Consider the following 21,038-nt stretch of genomic DNA (forward strand, 5'->3'; position numbering starts at 1 on the left):
TTTTGAAAAATTTGTGCGTCGAGGAAGGGGGAGGGGGTTAATTTTGCAATGAACAATTAGTACTTATGCAAATGAATGGGTGGTTGTTAGAAGCATACAGATGCGATATGAGGTTCGATGCCTGCTCTGGCCGGATAACGCAACATTAGTAAAAAAAGAGGCGTGAACTTTCTGGTTGAATGCGCTTTTGCAGTACTCTGTAATAAAACCTTTGTACCTTTTAAGAGCACCTTATTAACTAAATAAAAATGCATCCTAGTGTTAATTAAACGACGGTAAACTTTTTCTTGAAATTAAATATTATAACAAAAATAAACCGCTATTGTTTATTGTTTAAAACGAAAGCATGAAAAATTGAAACTAAAAAGTGATAAGAATGTGCATTTATTTTGCACGATGAAATGGCAAATGGAATGAACATTTAATACACTAAATTGCTTATAGTTACAACTTTTCCCTAAACGAAACTTGTAGCTGTTCTACTATTGTATTTTTAAAAGTGTAACTTTATATAAAAATTAACTTCGATAAAATAATAAAAAAATCTAAGTCAAAGCCAGGATCTGCTTAATACAGTTGATACATTGAGCTAGTTGTAGACATTTGATAGGAAGCGCATATACACTGGATATTAAATTAAATTGCACACATCTAAAATTATTTTGATAACACCGTTATTTAATTTTTCTTTAAATTTATTTTCAATGAAAAAATCTGTAGTTTAAACTATTTAAAATCTGTAGTTTATTTCGCTAAATGTAAAGGCTAGTGCAGTAAATATCTAAATTTCTTTTCAAAGTTACTACCAACTGGAGAGCCCTTGATGCGGGCTCTCCAGTTGGTAGTAACTTTGCTACCAACTGGAGAGCCCGCATCAAGGCATCATCTTTCGTTTTTACATTGTTTTGAGTTTAATCATATGGCAAAGCATTTTGGAATGTCTTGGTAGTATAAAAAATAAGCTCACAGCATAAAATTTGGCTGAAATTCTGCAAAGTTTTCTGTTTTATATTGCACTTTTCTTTAATAATAAATACTTCCAGGTCAGGTCAGGTTTAGGATCATCAGGATTACCCTGCTACTAGTAACATGTAACCCAGTACTACCTGCCCCATGCCCTGCTGCCTTGAAGGGTGTGCTTTTTTTGTGGCAAAACCTAGGTGAAACAAACTCTGATCAAAAAATCCCTCTGCCTCAGGGCTCTTGGTTGAGTAAAAGCTAGAGATGGTGTCTCGATAAAAATACTCATTTTGGGCAGACGTTAACTGCATCCAGCTACTGTCTGATAGGAGGCCTCCTAGACAAAGACTTTTAGGGTAAGTAGAAAAATACTGCTAACCAGCTTAAAACCCTTTCTTCATCTAATAGACTTGTGTAAATGTAAGCCTGTGTTACATTGTTTCCGGCCTAGGATGATGAAACTTATTGGCCCTTCTCATAGGTTTTTGCTTGTGCCTCTTTGATAAAGGCTATGCAACTCTCCCTGTTATCTCTGTGGCAGCTCTCTGAGAGGCTGATTCCATCAACAGCTGCAAATTATCTGAGTATTAACAGTGCCATGTTGTGCATGGATGGTGTCCCTGTTTGTACTTTTGGTGTGCACTTCTGCTACAGCATGGGGCTCACAGCGGCTGGTGAACTTTAAATCAAATAAAACCCAGTTTTTTCAGCCAATCATTATCACAATAAGTTAGATCTTCCTATATTTATGAACGGTAATGTACTCGATGAGTCATCTACCCTTCATCTTCTGGGATTAAATCTTACTTCCGATCTTTCTTGGAAACCATATATTAAATCCATTGTAAAATTAGCATCTGCTAAGGTTGCATCTCTTTATCCTACTCTATCCTTTATCTCTATAAATCTTAAATCTGTCCTTGTGTGGATCACTGTTGCCATATCTGGAGCGGCTCTTCCAATGATGTCCTTTCTCTTTTAGACAAGATGCAAAAACGTATAGTAATACTTAGTTTCCTCCAACCTCCAACCATTATCACATCGTCGCAACGTTACTTCTCTTTTTTACAAATACTATAATGGGCACTGTTCTAAAGAGCTAGCGTCTCTTGTGCCATCTAATAAAATTCATTCTCATGTTTTGTCACTCGTAATTCAATTAAGTCTCATCCTTTTACTGTGACTGTTCCTAAGTGCTCCAAAAACTCTTATTTATCTATTTTTTAGAGAATGGCCATTAGATTCGAGAGTTGAATTGGAAGAGAATTTCTTTGCAAATAGTTCAGCCTTAGTTCATGTGTTCAAGTACAGCCAAGTATCAAGCATATTTCTATATTTTTTATTTTGTTATTTCAATTCACCTCTCTAAGGTCACGAAAGCCACTGTAATTGAGGAGGCTACATTACTGTAATCCCCATATATATGTTGACAGCATGGTGTCTTTTGAATACTTTTTAATTTTAAGAGATCGCTTATGATTGGCAAAATGTTTTTTCCATTCACCCTCTGTTATGTTTATCAGGTACATACTATTATGTTTATCAGGTACATACTGTTGTTTATCAGGTACATTCTTAGAGGAAACAACACATTTATATGCCACATTTTTTGATAAACAACTTCCACTCATTGGACAATTGTTTCTTTGTTTACAATTACAATTTTCTGTAGTTTTTTCATTTAGGATTTCTTTTTTGTTTAACAAAGCATTATTGTGACCTTTTATAATTCTTTCCATATTTTTTGTGCAACTGTAGCTAACTTTAATTTTATTTCGATTAAAAATTTTATGTTATTTATTAGAGAGCGGAAAATGCTTATTGACTAATTTTAAAAACACTTTTCCTATGTTAGTGGAAACATTTTTGCTACATGGGTGGGGGGGGTGGGGGGTTGAACCAAACTACATTTCTAGCTTTATTTTGCTTTTTTTTTTTTTTACAGGGTCAAATTTTAGTTTAAAATTTTTAAAACCACTTTTTTAAAGGCATCTTCAAATATTCGTTTAGAGGAATTGAATACATTTTCATTAGAGAAGTTTTGGTTTAGCCTGTTATTAATTGAAATTGGGATTTGTTTTAGAATTTGGGGCGGATGGTTTGAGTTAATATTAATATACAATAATTCATCATTTGGTTTTTTGAAAGGCTTATATCTTACACCCAGATCAAGGGTGCCACAAGTCAAAAACTATGGATATTGAGTTATGAATGTCATTTGATAGTATGTTATGTGTTGTACATGGTGACAAAATACCACAAGTCTAAAATGAATGTTTACAAAATGACAAACACAAATGGCATTCTTAGTTGGAAAAAATATTAAAAACTTAAAACTTCAACCCTGATTTTCTCAGTTTGACACTTTTTGACTTGTGGCACCCTTGATCTGGGTGTACGATATGAATTTTCAGAGAGGTTAAATGTGACATCAAGAAAATTCACAAATTTTAAATTTATGTTTATTTCAATTTGAAAGCCAATATTAAAAAAAATCTTTATAATATCTTTTCTAATTTTATCGAGCTGTGGACCAGATTTGTTACACATTACTACTAAACCGTCGTCGCGATAAAGGCCTAAACCTTTTACATTATTTTACCTAATATATCTAAAATACATAGTCCAACAAATTCACAAATTTCTGCTCTGTTGTAACTGCCCATTGTTACATCAAAGCAGTCATGTATGTTTTTCTTTTTCCAAGTTTCCTTATTAAAATTAATGTTTTATTATACGGATTGTTTCATCAGGAATTACTGTATGGCTTTTTGCAAATTCAATTGTTTTATCTAAAATATCTGCAGTTATTGAGGGGTAAAAATCATTAATCTCAAATTGAATAAATGTACAGTCATTTTTATTTTCTATTATAGAGAACCAATTTGTAACATTAGTGGTTTTTTTCCACTGTTGCAAATTTAATTGTTTTATTTAACACTTTTTTGGCTGATGCCTATACCAATGCCGATGGACGGGAAAAGGCCAATGCCAGTACTGATGAATTAACTAATTATTAAAATTTTGAAAATATAAAACCATACAACTTAAATCAAGTAAATTTTTTCATGGAACCAGTACTGGTAAACAAATACTTGGACCCAAATCAGAGCCAAGCAATTATTTTAAAAGATATTAGATAACTCAGTTAAAAAAATATACATTTTTATTTTTACTATAAAAGGAAACTTTCAAAAAAATAAGTACAATTTTAGAGGAACGCTTTTTATTTCAATTTTAAAAAGAAAATGGTACTACCATAAGCAGTTTACTTAGAATTCTTTATTAATTTATTAATAATTTAGATATCTAAACAACAATCATATGTTTTTTAGACATAAATTATTTTTAGATAATTAAATTGTTTTTAGAATAATTTTATTTTGTGATGTTCAATCTCCACCACGCCCCAGGTAGTGCTGTTTTCAACGTGTTTCTCCACGCAACGGCATTGTTTGTCAAGGTTTGTGTTTCGGAGTTATAAAGTAGAGAGAGGGTTGTAACCCTAACTAATGTAGCCTCCTCAATTACAGTGGCTTTCGTGACCTTAGAGAGGTGAATTGAAATAACAAAATAAAAAATATAGAAATATGCTTGATACTTGGCTATACTTGAACACATGAACTAAGGCTGAACTATTTGCAAAGAAATTCTCTTCCAATTCAACTCTCGAATCTTTTGGCCATTCTCTTCCTTCCGATTGTTAGACATTCAAATCACTTCAGCTTCCATTGCTCATGGTCATGTCTCGATTAAAATCTTCTACGGCTTGTGGCCCAGACAACATGCCTGTCACAGTCTTACAAAATTGTTCTCCAGAACTCTCTTCAGTTTTCTCTAAACTATTTAATAAGTGCTTGACTGAATCTTGTTTTCCTGCCTGCTGGAAAATGCCATCTGTTGTTCTCATTTTCAAAAACTCTGGTGAATATAATGACCCCTCCAATTATTATCCAACCAGTCTTCTTTCTGTTATTAGCAAGGTCTTTGAGTCTTTGATAAACAAATTTCTCACATCCCATCTTGAGTCAAATAACTTGCTGTCAGACAATCAATATGGTTTTCGATCCTCTCACTCTATGACTGACTTGCTAACTGCCGTGACTGAAAGATCTTATTGTGCATTAGGTGGAGGCGGAGAGGCTAGGGCTATTGCTTTTGACATATCTAAAGCTTTCAACAAAGTTTGACATGTTGGTCTTCTCCATAAGCTTGTTTCATATGGGGTATCTGGGAAAGTTTTTGAGATAATCAAATCATTTCTTTCTAACCGCTTTGTTAAAGTCATCCTCAAAGGTCAACACTCTTCTTTATTTCCAGTAACTTCTGGGGTACCTCAAAGTTCTATCCCTGGTCCTGTTTTGTTTCTTATCTACATAAATGGTCTTGACAACCTTACATCTAAAGTAGCTCTTTTTGCTGATGACTTAACTTAATACTTATGTCTTGAAAAAAAGTCTTCTCTTTTCCCTCTCAATCTGATCTCACTTCTGTAACTGATTGGGGCTTACAGTGGCCTGTAAATTTTAACTCCAAAAAACTCAGTTATTTACTGCCAACAACTATCGCAGCGCTGTCGACATTCCTATATTGATGAATGGCAACCCTCTCACTAAGTCCTCTTCTTTACGTCTTCTTGGATTATCATTTACTACTGACCTTTCATGGAAACTCAAAATTTCACAATCCGCGTACTACTGTTAAAAAGAATATAATTTAACAAACCTGTTCTTCTAAAGAGGAAAAAAATGAACAATTTTTTAAATTTTTTTTTAAATTTGACAACTATCTACTAATTTTTTAAATAATATAAAAAAAGAAAATCAATAAAACCATAAATAGTACACATTTTATTTTAAACGAATTTTATTTTATTTTTTATTTTTAATGTTAATTTACCTCCCCAAGACTGAGAAGGCCACTACAGTTGAGGAGACTAATTTAATTGGTTACAACTTTCTTTCAACTCTAACTCCAAAAAACAAACTTTGACAAACAAGGCTGCGACGCAGAGAAACAAGTTGATTTATATAATAAATATAACTATTTAAAAAACAACAAGAAAAATTCAAAATTTCACAATCCGTTTACTGCTGCTACTGCTGTTACAAAGAATATAATTTAACAAACCTGTCATTCTAAAGTGGGAAAAATTAACAGTTTTTAAAATTTTTTTTAAAATTTAATAACTAATTAAAAAATTTTTAATTGTCAAAATTGAGATTAATTGATTACTGATAGCATTTAGTTTTTTAAAAAAAAATAATATTTATTTGTTTTTAAATGTTATTCCACCCGGGCACCACAATTCGATGTAAACAAACTACATGTTTTTATGCAAGTCAACAGACCTTGGTCCGCTTTTAGCGGACCAAGGCCAATTGACTAAAACCAATTGTGGAGGTGTGGATCAAGTTGCGATACTGCCCAGCTTTGTTAACTATTATAAAACCAGTTACTTACTTTCATGAACTGAAAGTTCGAGGTTTGGCGACGGTAAGGAAAACCCTAAACAATAGAAAAAAATTAACTTTCTTTTTTAAGTATATATTAAATAAGTCTTAAAAAAAAGCTTGCTGCATTAACCTAGAAACTCAACAAATTGAACTTCATCAGAATAACTAAAAATTACATTCATACCATTCATAACATTTTGAACTGGCATGTCAATATCTGTCATATATCCTTGACTTGTTGTACCTAGCAAAACAAAAATTATACTTTTTGATTGATGATGTAATTGTTATTATTATTATTACATCTCTCTCTGTATAATTATATATATATATATATATATATATATATATATATATATATATATATATATATATATATATATATATATATATATATATATATATATATATATTAAAACCATAACCAGACTTTTTTTTCTGGTTAACCAAAAAAATGTAATCAACATATTTTTACATAAAAGAAATTAATTAAGTTATATTTTAACTACTTTAAATTACTCAATCAAAATTACTTTTGGCTTGATGCCCAAAACTAAGTTTTGGCATTTTATTGGAATCTTTATAACAATTTTTTTATCTGCTTTTTGAACAGCTTAAAATCTGACCTTTTGTCTTAATATAACTAGTATAACTCGTAATAATTTAATATATACTATAGCGGCATAAAGTAAGTATACACCATTGAGTTTTGCATACATTTATTATTTTAAGCAATTAAAAACACTGTAAGTTGTTGCAAACACATTTTTTATTTATCAGAATCATCAAAAACAACACTCTGTATCAAGAACATGCAGTTTGATCAATATTTAGTATGGTAACCTCGCGCTTTAATAACATGTTTCATACGGTTTGGCATTGACTCAAACAGGCGAGTAATTGTAACATCATCAATATTGTTCCATGCATCTTGCAAAATTAATCAAAGACTATCCAAGTTAGATGGCCTCTTTCCTTCAATGTTCTTTGCCATAACGCTCCACAAATTTTCAATCGGATTTATGTCCGGGCTCTGAGCAGGCCAATCAAGTACTGCCACCTGATTACGCCGATAAAAATCTGTGACAGTCTTCGCGTTGTGGCATGGTGCATTGTCATGCTGAAAGAAGAACGAGTTAAGTTGCCCAAACAGTGCACTAGCAGAAGGAAACATTGTGTTTTGTAGTAAATCAATGTACTGGTGTTGGTTCATACTTCCAGTACATCGATAAAGGTGCCCAAGCCCATAGCCAGACATACACCCCCAAATCATTAAACTCTTTCCTCCATGCTTGACAGTTGGCGCAATACAGTTTTTACTGAATTTTTCACCAACTCTTCTTCGCACAATTACTCGTTTGGAACTAAGGAACAACTCGAAAGAACTTTCATCACTGAACAGGACTTGTTTCCAATCATCTACTGTCAAGTCTTTGAGTGCTTTGGCAAATACCAATCATCGACGAACGTTTGTAGCTGAAAGCAGTGGCTTCTTTGCAGCCACATATCCACGAAGACCTGCTTTCAGAAGGCGCTGACGTACAGTTGGAGTTGCCAAAGTAACCCCATGTTCTTCAGAAAGTTTTCGACCGAGTTGAGGGGCAGTGAGTCTACGATCCTGCAAGGACATTCGAACTAACACTCTGTCAGTGTGTGGAGTTGTTTTCTTTGGTCTTCCAGATCACCTCTTATCAGCTGTTGAACCAGTTTCGATATGTTTATCTATTATTTTCTTAATACCCATTGGTGTTGCTTTAAGTTCTCTGGCTATTTTTCTTAAACTTGCACCTGTTTCTGCCAAGAACACTGCGCAAAGTCTTTCTTCTGTTGTCAGTCGACGATATTTGGGCATACCTTCAAATATAAAAATGAATAATTACACAAAATATATCAGACAAATGGCCATATATGAATAATGAAAAACCAAAGACATTAATTAATCAGTATTAGCTTAAACTAACAAATTGTAACTAAAAATTCTAAAACCCAAACATGCATCTGAACAATGGATAATAATAATTTATTAATGACTTGGCCTAAAGTCAAAACTGGTCAGAACCATTTTGAAAGTTTTTAGGATAATAAAAAAAAGTTATTTGTTAATTGTTATTAAAAACTTAATTATAATAACAATACTATAACATTGTAAAACAATTACTAACCTTGTCTTCAAAATTTGCACAATTAAACAATACAAAGTTAACTCTTTAAAGTTTAATTTTTAGTACACAACATGAGTCACACTTGCTATTGTAAACAGGAAGTGCAAAGAATATTGATTAAGTAAATTCACAGAATGCAATAATTGCTTCTATTATGTTTCTAAAAATAAGAAATACCACATTAAACTATTATTTTTACGATTTGGGTAGGGTGTATACTTACTTTCTGCCGCAATAGTACTTACACATAATACAAAATTTTTCTATAGGTTGGAACCGTGAACAAATTTAAGAATTATGATTTTTAGGTATAATTTCAATGTCAATTTTCTTAATACCAATACAAAGTTTGTCTAGCACAATGACAGCTCGCTCAGACCAAAACTTTTTGTTTAAAAATCAAAAAATGCATTTTTATTAATTTTTTTTTTACTTTTTTATTTTATTTTAAATTTCTTACCAAGTTGAAGAGAATTTTGTGGTATATTTAAATATATACACTACTTTGACCTAATAAAGATCACCCCAAAACTTTATACAACTGACTTGCTTGTCAATAATTAATAGTTAAAGAATACTTAATAATAATTGTCATAGCAATTGTTGACATTATATCTTCCATTTCATTCTAACCTATTTTGCTAAAAATTAGTAAATTAATAGAAAGTTCCCAAAATTGAGTTTTTTAGTTGGTTATGCTTTATAAAAAGTTTAAAAATGAAAGTTATTTTTAAAAAATTACAAATTTTATTGCATAAAAACATTTTTTAACAAAAAATAAAGAGATTACTTACAGTTTTTTAAATAATTTTTTTCTGTGGTGTTTTTAATATTAACATTTTTATGTTACTTCTTTGCTTGTGATAAGCACTTTGATTTAAACTAATTTTTTTTTAAATAAGCCATGTTTAATCAACTTTTTCAATTAAAAAATAGCATTAGGCATTTCACTTAAATAAATTATATTTTCTACTAGTCAAAAACTATTTTTGCCTAATATTCAAAGCCTACAAGGAACCCCTAAATGCAACTCTACATAACTTAATTTTTTTAACCCAGTGTTGTAAGAAACCCATTAAAATATTAAAAAAAGTTTTAATGATCCCCTAATATATACACACAAGCACACACACACGCACACACACACACACACACAAATATATATATATATATATATATATATATATATATATATATATATATATATATATATATATATATATATATATATATATATATATATATATATATATATATATACAGGGTGTATACTTAATTTCTGACCCCCTATATCTCGGTTTAAGAATACGGTATTTCAACACATACCATTTTATTACTGTCATATCAATTTAATTAGACAAAGAATATATGTTAATAGTCAGTAATCAGTATTTTGTCCATTTCTTTCTATGCATTGGGTAATTCTCCTTGGCAGGCTTTCTACTAGGCGAAAACACTCTTCTTGCGTAATGGCAGCCCACTCCTGTTCAACACGTCTGATCAACTGTTCACGATTACAAATTCGAGGATTGTGTAAAACACTGTCCTGGAGTCTTGACCAAATATGTTCGATGACATTTAAGTCGGGCCAGTTGCCAGGCCAGTCAGTCCACACTGCTTGAAAGTCTCTGTTGATCACATTCATTGTTGCTCTTGCCGTGTGGCAAGTTGCTCCATCTTGCATCAGAATAACTTTATTTCTCACAGGAAAGATGGTCTTATCATCAGCTGCACGTTTGTACATAGGTAGAATAATATCACGGTAATATTTTCCATCAACAGTTTTATTTTGCTCAACAACAACCAGATCAGTTTTGCCATATCGAGAAATGCGGCCGGCTATCATAATCTTGAGACCGAATTTCGGACGTCGAACATAAGGTATTGACTCTGGTGTTGCTGTACGTACTCTTTGATTTTGACGGTTTGGAGCCGGATATAATTTAATTGGACTCTCATCAGTCCACAATACGTGAGCTCGTTTCACTTTACCATGGTGAGTCATCTGCGAATCCCTCTTCTTGCAAACGAGTAAAAAAATTTACGCGATCAGTGATGTTTTTCTGCGACAACATGGGTTTCACTTTCTGTGTATAGGCATGCTTTTCCCATGTGGTCTTGCGCAAGTATTTACTGATAGCACTGTGTGAAATTGTTTTTCCTCTTTCTTTGTAACTGAAAAATTCAGAAAAATTCAGTTTCTTAGCTACAGTTCTCGTTCCAACTCCGACTTTGTCTTTGACCCACTTTCTGACCTTGTCCTTGGTTCTTGGTGAAAACTTTGTTGGCTTTCCAGGTCGCTGAGCATCTGTGACGTCACCCTCTTGTTTTCTTGCCCACTTCCTTACAGTATTTCGAGAAACTTTACACTGTCTAGTGATTTCTTTAATGCTTAATCCTTGACTACATAAAACTTGAATTCGGTGACGAAGTAACTGTTTATCAGAACTCATTTTCAGAGTAAATTGCTAAAAAACACATGTTATATAATACATGTTAGTAACATATACATATAATACATATAAATACACACAGAGTAATTAATGTAAATCATAAACAGACACCAAGTATCACTGATATAAATAAGGCAAACAAAAATAATGCTGATTATTTCTTGTAGCCAAAATGCTAAACATTAAAAAAGTGTAAACTTAATTTCTGACCCCGGTTTCGAAGAGTAGCAATACGTCATAAACAGTGAAGAAAAAATGTGTTATTAATTGGCAAACTAAGATCACATATTAAGGAGTAATAAGGACAATTTACTTAAAAATCGTGCTAAAACTATAGTCATAATGCCAAAGGCCGTGGAAGACAAGGAGAATGAAAATATCATTTTTATGTATGTTGACAAAATGGCTCCCATAAACATTTTCTGAGGTCATATCCTATCTGAAGTGAGCGTTTTACGTGCAGAAAGTATAGTTACACCAAAATACATACTATAGTATTTTTCGGGCTAAAGTAGCATTTAAGAGAGCAACTCAAAATCTTGTGTTTGTAACATGTGGGGGGTCAGAAATTAAGTATACACCCTGTATATATATATATATACCTATAGTCAAGACCTAAAAATTTGTAGTAAAGAATGACACTAACAACTACTTGAATAATTTAAAAATGACATAACTAAGTATATAAAAACCATTAAATTTAATCGAGAAAATGATTTAAATTTTATTTGTTTTTGAAAAACGATATATGCAACTTAATAGACTTAATGTTTTTTGTTTTTTTAATAAAAATAAAAACATTTTGAATGCTTTTATTTTTATTTTTTTAATGTTTACATACATTAAATGACTATTAGGGAGAACATGCTAGGAGTGGTGATTTGACTCATAGACTGAGGATTTTAGTTTAGGCAGGCAATCTATCAATTCAAAAAAAAATCTCTAGATACTTCTGAATTGATTACACACACACACACACACACACACACACACACACACACACACGCACACGCACACGCACACCACAAGCCATGCAAGCTGCTCCTCTAAACAGCTTCTTACGAGAGCTTTTGGTTTTTGCACGGGTTATATGTTTATTCATTAAAAAATTACTTACTAAATACAAAACTTGGTTTTTTATTTGTTACAAGTATATGCTTGCAACATAAATGTTACAAGAATATATACATAACAAGTGTCATTTATTGCGCCATGAAAAGATCCTTTAGACAAGCATTATCTTTGAGTTATATTAACAAGTTATATTAACAACATAACTTATTTGATTAAAAATTTGACAAACAGCTATAAATTTTTTTACTGCTTATAAAAAATGTTTTATATTTTCTTATTGTAATAGAATGCAGGCATTTTAAGAATTATTACAACAATTAAAAATTCAACAATAAAAGCTAATAATATATTAAAGTAATTGATATATAAAATATCTAAGTCATTACATAAAATAAAAATTATTTTGCAATTATTTTAGAGTGTAATAATTTTAGTTTTTATCAATAAAATAATTTTATATTTTATCATTATAATTTAGAGTTTAATCTAATCAAAAACATTTGCATTTAAACCAACACTCTTTTTAAAAAAATTTTTTTGCAACAACTGTGCCTTTTAAAAAGTATTTCAGTTTATTATGCAATTAATTTTTTTATTTTATAAAAATGACTTCATATTTTTCATTTTAGTTACAATAAAAATTATATTTTTTTAGAGAAATTATACTTTTGTGAAAGCTGTAAATTGCTCCCGTAAAGCATTTTAGGGGAGTGTGGGCAAGAGCCTGATGTCTATTAATCATTATATCACTTTTGAATTAGATAATCACTTTTGCATCGAATAATCACTTTTGCATCGAATAATCACTTTTGTATTGGATAATCACTTTTATGATTTTTTTGTGATTACGATTATATTTTTGGCTCATCGCTTTTTTTATTTCTTCATATTTAATATTTATATAATCATCTTTTCTTATCTATATTTCTTGATGATTTTTATATCGCATAAGTGATATACATCATTATAGCATATCACTTATGCGATTTGTATCACTATAAAACATTACAAGGCCTCTTAACCATCAAAATAAGTAGATTGTGTAAATAAGACCAGGTTTTTAAGAACCATATTTTTGCTTTTGATGTCTTCAAGCTCAATAAGCGAAGTAAAAAAATAATGATTTTTTTGGATATTTGCCATAAAGGTCTTCCATAAGTATGTTCGCAGGTATGAGGGGAGCAGGTTATCCAAAAATATATGAATACCTTTCGCACACTGCTTATTAGATTGTAACAGAACATTTTTGTTTGACTCCTTTTCCTTCTTGAAATATTTTAACAATAAAATATTTTCAAGTATCGTTTAAAATTAATGCTTAACTTAACGCTGCTCCTGCTGCTGCTGTTACTCATTCGTGCACGCTTACACAGAGTTTAATAAACAAGATTTAGCATGCTGGGCTTTTTAATATTTCTCTTTATATTTTTGACCACGCGATAATGTATTCTTAAATCTTTATAATCTGTTAATACCTGCTTAATCAGTAATAAGATTGAAAACTTTGCTTTATCAGCTTAATTAGTAATAAGATCAAAAACTTTTTAGTTGATGACTTCGGAGTAAAGGATAAACCTTATGTTATTTTTAAATGAGTATAGTAACTTTTAAAACCAGGTAGTATATTTAATTCATGCATTTTAATAATAACACAATTCAAGTCCTTTGTCAATTGTATTTAAAGTATTTTAATCAGTAATTTTTATTTTCAAAAATTAGAAGACGATGATGACTCTAGAAGACGATGCTCTTTTTATTGTGGGTTTTTTATTGTTAATGAGAAAAGCAATTCCTGAAAATTTCAGCACAAAATCTTTTCTGGTTCATGAGATATGGTCATTTGAAATTTCTGATTTTTTCAAAAATAAAAACTTCAGTAGCAAAAACATGTTTTGTTCATACTTTAAAGATTTATATTTTAAAAACAAAATTTCAGAAAACCTTCTAATTATTTTTATTGTATACAACTCTAGACTTACTCTAACAAAATATTGACATTGAATTCTTTAATGTCACATTTTTTTCATAATGGCTACCTAAAAAACCTAAAAATATGTTTGCAAATATAAAAAGTTGATTTTTGATGAGTCAATATACAAAACAGTTTAAGAAGGGAAAAGACATATTTTTTTAGTTTCTATATATGGTAGGCTTCCAAATTTTCAGAAATTTACTGATAAAATACAATTCAGTAAAAAATTATAGACTTCTAAAAATGGCTGCAGCTAAAACTTAAAGGAAAATGTGCCTCCACTTCCAACCACCAGTAACCTAGGATCAACACTGGTTTTAATAAGATTTTTATTTTCTTCTAATTTAATAGACTTTATTACAGAGATTTCAGAAAAAAAAAGTGGGTACTTATGAGAAAGTTACAAAATCAGAACAATGAAAGTTGCTCAAAATGCATTAAAACCATTATATATTTTAATACAAAGTATGTATGAATTTAAAAGTATTGTATAATCAGTACTAGAAATAAATCTTTAATTAAGCCTGAATTAAACCTAGTTTTTAAATACCCTAGCTTTTTCCTGCCCCCTCCCCAACCATTTACTTTTTAACATTCACATTTTCCCCCAGAACTTAGAAAAAAATTGTAATTAAACTCTTCTCCTTACATGATGTGTCTGGTTTTATGTCCGATGTATGAAAATTTAAAAAGCTTAGACCAAGGTGGTGTATTCCTATTGGAGGTGCTTCAAGTCTCCATTAAGTATGTGTTTGTGAGTACCACCAGAATGCAAAACTTTTATTATTTTTTTTATATTTATTTTATTATACCAGATATTTCAGACTATACCTCTTGACATTAGTTGTTTATGACTTAACAATGTAAGACCTCTTGATATAAGTTGTATGTGACTTAACAAATCTAGACTGCATGCTGCACAGTTGCAAATTTGAATTATTTGATTTAAACCTATTTTTTTAACAAAAATTTATTCAAAAGATTCAATGTTTATATTGATTGTTTATTACATATAAATATTCTTTATTACATAATTAACTTGTGCATTGTGTTGACAAGTCAACTCTTATAACTTGTTGTAAGTTGTAATCTCAATTTGAAAATGATAATCAATTAAGTCAAATTAATGGGGAGGGGTGGAATAGTGAATGTTTCGGAAAAATATTATAAAATTTATAGTCATGATATTAAATAATAGGTAAATTAGACTAAAAGTCTTTCTTTTCATTTTTACCTAATAGGTTACTTGTAAGTTTTATATGAAAACATTAAAAACTAAATTTCAGTTTTTATATGTTTATATTTAGTGTTTAATTACAATTTTTTTCTAAGTTCTGGGATATATATATATATACATATATACATATATATATATACATATACATATACATATATATATATATATATATATATATATATATATATATATATATATATATATATATATATATATATATATATATATATATATACACACACATATATACATATATATATATATTAGGTTAGGCCACTGCCTACTAGGTGTTTTTTTTTAAATCATAAAGAGTCACCCTGGCATTTGTTTATTGCAATGTTAATAACACAAAACAATAACATTTACTTTTTTTAAAATTATTTTCACTTCGGGAAATTGGATTTAATAATCACACTTTTCAGCCATTTTATTATGTTTTATAGCCTATTTTTTAGTGGTTCAAAAGCCCGGTTTTCTACTTCTGGTGCCCGGGTGCAATAATAATTTTAGGGGCCAACAGATATAAATATAATTTTATACTAACAGACTTCTTGAATTTTTGCAGTTGGTTGAAAAAAAAGGTTTCGAAGATAAAAAAATAGAAAAACTATCGAAAACTAAGATTAAACCAAATTTTTAATAATTACAATAATTTTGTGTATTTTTAGTCATTTTGAACAGTTGTTAAACTAATTACAAAAAAAAAGTTTTATTAGGAAGTTCATTAGCGTGGAGCCTGTGTTCATTTCACCAACTGCCCCCTTCCCTAGATAACCGGCCCTAGAAGTCTATGTAATTAGGAATTTAATATCAATAGAACTATACTTAGATTATTGACTACAGTAAATATTTCATTCATCGGTTAAAGAAAAAAACAAATAAACAAAGAGTATAACTAACATACTAGACATTCATTTTATAAAATAGTCACACTTTTTTACGTTTCTTTTATTCTCTCTTAGACTTTGGGTTTTAGTCAAAATGAATTTGTATCTCTTTTTGTAACCATAAACCTGTTTAGATGCCTCTGAGGTTAATTTGACTGCTCTCTCCACAGATTGAAAATTGTTAGGCATATCTATTACACAAAATTTTAGGTTTTATTTAATAGCCTCTCTCAGATTTTCTGACATTATGCAAAGAGTTGTTGGGGGCTCAACCTGAATACCATCAACAGAAACAAGATAATCCCAAGACTCAGCATCAAAATTTATTTTCATTATGGATTTCGGCTTAAGTTTTGGTTTAAAAGTAATGTCTTCTTTCAATGCTCTTATTTTAAGGATTTGGTTGAGGGCTTGATTTCTTATATTCAGATTTTCATCCAGCAGCATGCAGTACAGGAAATTTTTTTGCAAACAACAATATGATTCCCTTATAAGTTCTTAAAAACATTGGTCTGAATCCTGATGTCTTGAAGCTTGACTAATTGAACAATTTTGCACAGAAGTTGACAAGCATCTTTGTATTTTCAGGAGCGCTTAATAGCAAACCACATTACACAATAGACTTGAACAATATATTTAGTTATTACTAATAACTCAGGAGATGGTTTATCAGTCCTAACATAAACCATCATTATTCTTAAGGCTAGAGTTAGCCATCTAGCATGAAAAATTGGTCCAGGTTTTTTTGCAAGAAATTTTTTAGATATAAAACCTTTTGAGATTGAAACACAGTACTCACACAGTACTCATAAAGCTTTCGTTGGTCTAGAAGTTCATCTTGATGAAGCAAACATCCTAAAAGGTGCAAACTTTTTTAAAGAATTTTTTAGAGTTTTATAACCAAACCGTTATCTGCACCTCTATTAGAAGTTGTGATATCTACAATAACAGCGACTGAACTCTGAACACTGTTATATTCTGTTAAAACATTTGCAGCAGCGTTTGCCATGGTAGCGTCAGTTCCATTAGGTATAACTACATGAATCAAATAATTTTGTGCTGTTGGCCCATATTTTGCTGTAAATGTAAGATGATGTTCTTCTTTAAGTGAAGCAACAATAATAGGACCTTCATTATAACTGACAGAATGTACTAATGTGGACTTGTCAATTTTTCCATCAATTCCAATAACCTTTAATTTTTTAACATCAGCTAAGTGTTTAGAATTTATGATAGTGCTGATTATATTTTTTTCTCAAAAAATCTTTTTTTCATTTATTATTTGTGATTTAATAAATTTTTTTTACAACACCATAGTCTATTAGTACAGCTGTTGCCAATGCAGCTGTTGCAGCATCGCTTATTTCAAACCGTAGAGCAGCTTTTGCCAAATTTGTTATATGAGTATAATTTTTATAATTTCAACTGGCAGGGTTACAGAAAAGTCTGGATCAGATTCAAACTTATTGTTATTAAATAACTCAGTATCCAGATTGGAATCACATTGAATTTCTGCAGCGGGCAACTTAATACATCTTTTTATCTGCTCGTTAGTTTTGCTCTCTTGCTTTCTTTTTTCTATGGCAGCTGTTTTTTTATCTACTATACCAATTTGAAATCTTCCTGTATTCCAATTTTCGATTTTTAATCTTTTAAATATTCTCTATCCAATGCATCCTAAAACAATTTAAAGTTAAAGTAATTCTAGAATAGAATAAATACAATAAAATATAAACTACAATATCCTAAACACTTAAGAAAATCACAGTTCAAACCATCTCTTAGGCTTTTTCATTATTAATAATAAAACAAAATAAAGTATTTTGCTGACAAAATGGAAGAAAAGTACACTATTTTTTCACTCTGACATGTATTTGATTGTAACTACCAGATTCAAAGCTCTCTGAATTGCTACAGATTAAAGAGTTAAATAAAGTCTAATTTTTAAAATTAAAATTATTTACCTTTTTGCTGCTTTCACAGAGACAAGCAAAGTGTGTTGTTTTGCAATCCAAGAGATTCTTACACTTAACAGATCTATGCATAAAAAATAGCATGCATTATAAAAATATTTAAAATCTATTAGAATAATTTTAATATCATTTTTAATTACAGAAAAACTGAAAACAAAAACATATCATTAAAATTATAAAATTATGTAAAATTATCCAATACAATCTTTTTTTTAATTTAGCATTTAACTTATAAAAAAATAGCATATCAAGTTATAAACAATTATTTGTATAAAGTTTAGCACAAGCTAAAAATAAGTATTGCATATAAAAATGAAATTAACAATTTTCCTAACCTATTATTGCAAGCTACTACTGGAAGTTGACAGCCACAAGAAGACAAATCAAACAAATGCTCAAAGTTGTAATTAAGATATTCCTTGTTTTTGATTTTGCATTGTCCTTCAGCAGATAAAACTCTCTTAAAAAGTCTAGAAATTTTTTTGGCTACTGACTTCGCATGGATCGGGGGAAGCTTAGGATTTATTCTACTCCACAGACTGATCAACTCATTTGTCACTTTTGAAATTATCTCTGGAGAACTAATACTTGTTACTTCATAAATATTTATACAAATAAGATATGAATATTGAATCACTTGTCTGTAGGTTGGAAGATCGCTTATTGGAAGCTCTGATGACAAACCAGCATACATCTTGCTTTCATTACAAGTTCTTAGGTTTTTTATTATTTTAGGCATTTCCCTTCAAGTGTGTGTGTATATATTATATATATACACACACACATTTTATATATACATATATATATATATATATATATATATATATATATATATATATATATATATACAGGCCTTGTTACAAAATTTCGCTGCAAACGCATAACGCATTTCCAATTAAAACAACTCAGCAAATAAATTTTGTATCGTTAGAAGTTATGTTGCGTCACTAGCGTATTTTCAAGTACTGCATTGTAATTAAAGTTATTTTATTAATGCCTTAAAAATCATAGACAAGATAAAACTTAAAAAACTTTATTTTCTTTAACTAATTTTTAACAACAACAACAAAATTATTAAACAGTTTCTTTAACAAAAAATCTATTAGTTTACAATTGCGGTTAAATGCTTTTACTTTTGACTTTATCTCTTCTGAATAAACATCACATAAACAATATCAAAAAATTTAAACATTCTAAAAGATAAAAGTTTTTGCATAACGCAAAACTTCTGAATGCGTAGGCAAATCCCCTTTTCGCAAGCAAAATGCAAGCTTCTTAACAAGGCCTGATATATATATATATATATATATATATATATATATATATATATATATATATATATATATATATATATATATATATATATATATAAATATATATATATATATATGTATGTATATATATACACATATTTATTTAATATTACATTAAAAATAGAAAAGAAAACATAAATACTGTAAAAACAAAAGCTTAAGTGTTTTAATTATGACTTCGGAATTCTAATTATGAAACTCCCTTAAACAGATGAGTCAATATTTATTTGAACTCAAATCCCTAAATAGTCATTAATTTTTTTAAATTTATATTTATTCGAATTTTTTATTTATAGCATAAAAACATTTTCCAGGGTGACTTTTATTAAATCTTAATCCTGACAGTGGCTCAATAAATATATATATATATATATATATATATATATATATATATATTTATATATATATATATATATATATATATATATATATATATATATATATATATATATATATATATATATATATATATATATATATATATATATATATATATATATATATACACACACACACACACATACAGTAGAATCTCATTAACTCGAACCCTGGATTAGTCGGGTTTTTACAAGTCTGACAAATTTTTAATTCCCCTTCCCAACTTTCTCTATCAATTTACTATAAAACCATCCACTTAAGTTGTACACTAGTTAAGTCGGACCATTCGCTAACTGGTACTGTTTTTTGGGGTACCTTTGGCAAAAAACATCTCTTAATTAGGACTTTTATTTTGAATTGCATATAAGTACATATAATAACAAAACTTTCAATACTTCTAAATGCTCGAAAATAAAATCACTTTGCCTCAAATATAATTAAGCATAATTAAACTGATATCTTTGATTCAGTTAAGCTTCGGTTAAATTCTATTTATTAATGACTATTATATTAAAAATTCAAAATTATCAATTAAAATTCAAAACTTAAAATGTTTAAAAGTTAAATACCTCTACGTCAAATATAACTATAATATAAAAATACATAATACTATAAACTCATGGTCAAAAGAAAAAAACACAATATATTCAGAATATGAAAAAAAAAACTTCTGCAAAAAAAGTGAGGATGTGAGTCTCACTAAATGAGGATTTAGATAAAGCACGTTATATGTGGCTTTTAAACACCTGACACCAAAACATTCTTGTGTCATTCTGTGTCTGTATGTCTTGAAATCTTGATAAATCAGACATTTTTAGAAAGTCCGACATAACGAGAGCTTTGCTTAGTTCAGACATTCGCTAAGCCGGACAAAATATATATACTCCTTCATAGATTCTATTGCATATATATTCTTCTATACATACATACATACATAATATAAGAATCATTTACAAAATGTTACTCACTTTCAGGAGACTTCTGTATAAAGCTCCACATACTATTATTCTGTAACTGATCTAACTGCATTAGTTGTGGCGAAGATGCTGATGAAAGCGGTGTAGATGGAATAGAAGGAATTGATGATATTGGTGAGTTAGAATATGAGGAGAAAGCAAGGTTGCTTATATCATTATCTAAAGACAACGTTTAAAAATTAAAATTTGGAATCAT

The 21,038-nt window shown here is 29.5% G+C and overlaps 1 protein-coding gene across 1 annotated transcript in view; it reads right to left on the reverse strand.

The window, feature by feature from the left end:
* Nucleotides 1–21,038, reverse strand: part of LOC100205127 (mothers against decapentaplegic homolog 3) — a 35,570-nt gene that overhangs the window by 2,232 nt on the left and 12,300 nt on the right. The window contains exons 5-7 of the mRNA XM_065805160.1: nt 20,834–21,001; nt 6,601–6,660; nt 6,424–6,468 (exon numbers count right to left, since the gene is read on the reverse strand). Coding sequence (XP_065661232.1) covers nt 6,424–6,468; nt 6,601–6,660; nt 20,834–21,001 — 273 coding nt within the window. The remainder of the gene's footprint in view (nt 1–6,423; nt 6,469–6,600; nt 6,661–20,833; nt 21,002–21,038) is intronic.

This window comes from Hydra vulgaris, chromosome 09, assembly GCF_038396675.1.
Source record: "Hydra vulgaris chromosome 09, alternate assembly HydraT2T_AEP".
Taxonomy (NCBI): Eukaryota; Metazoa; Cnidaria; class Hydrozoa; order Anthoathecata; family Hydridae; genus Hydra; species Hydra vulgaris.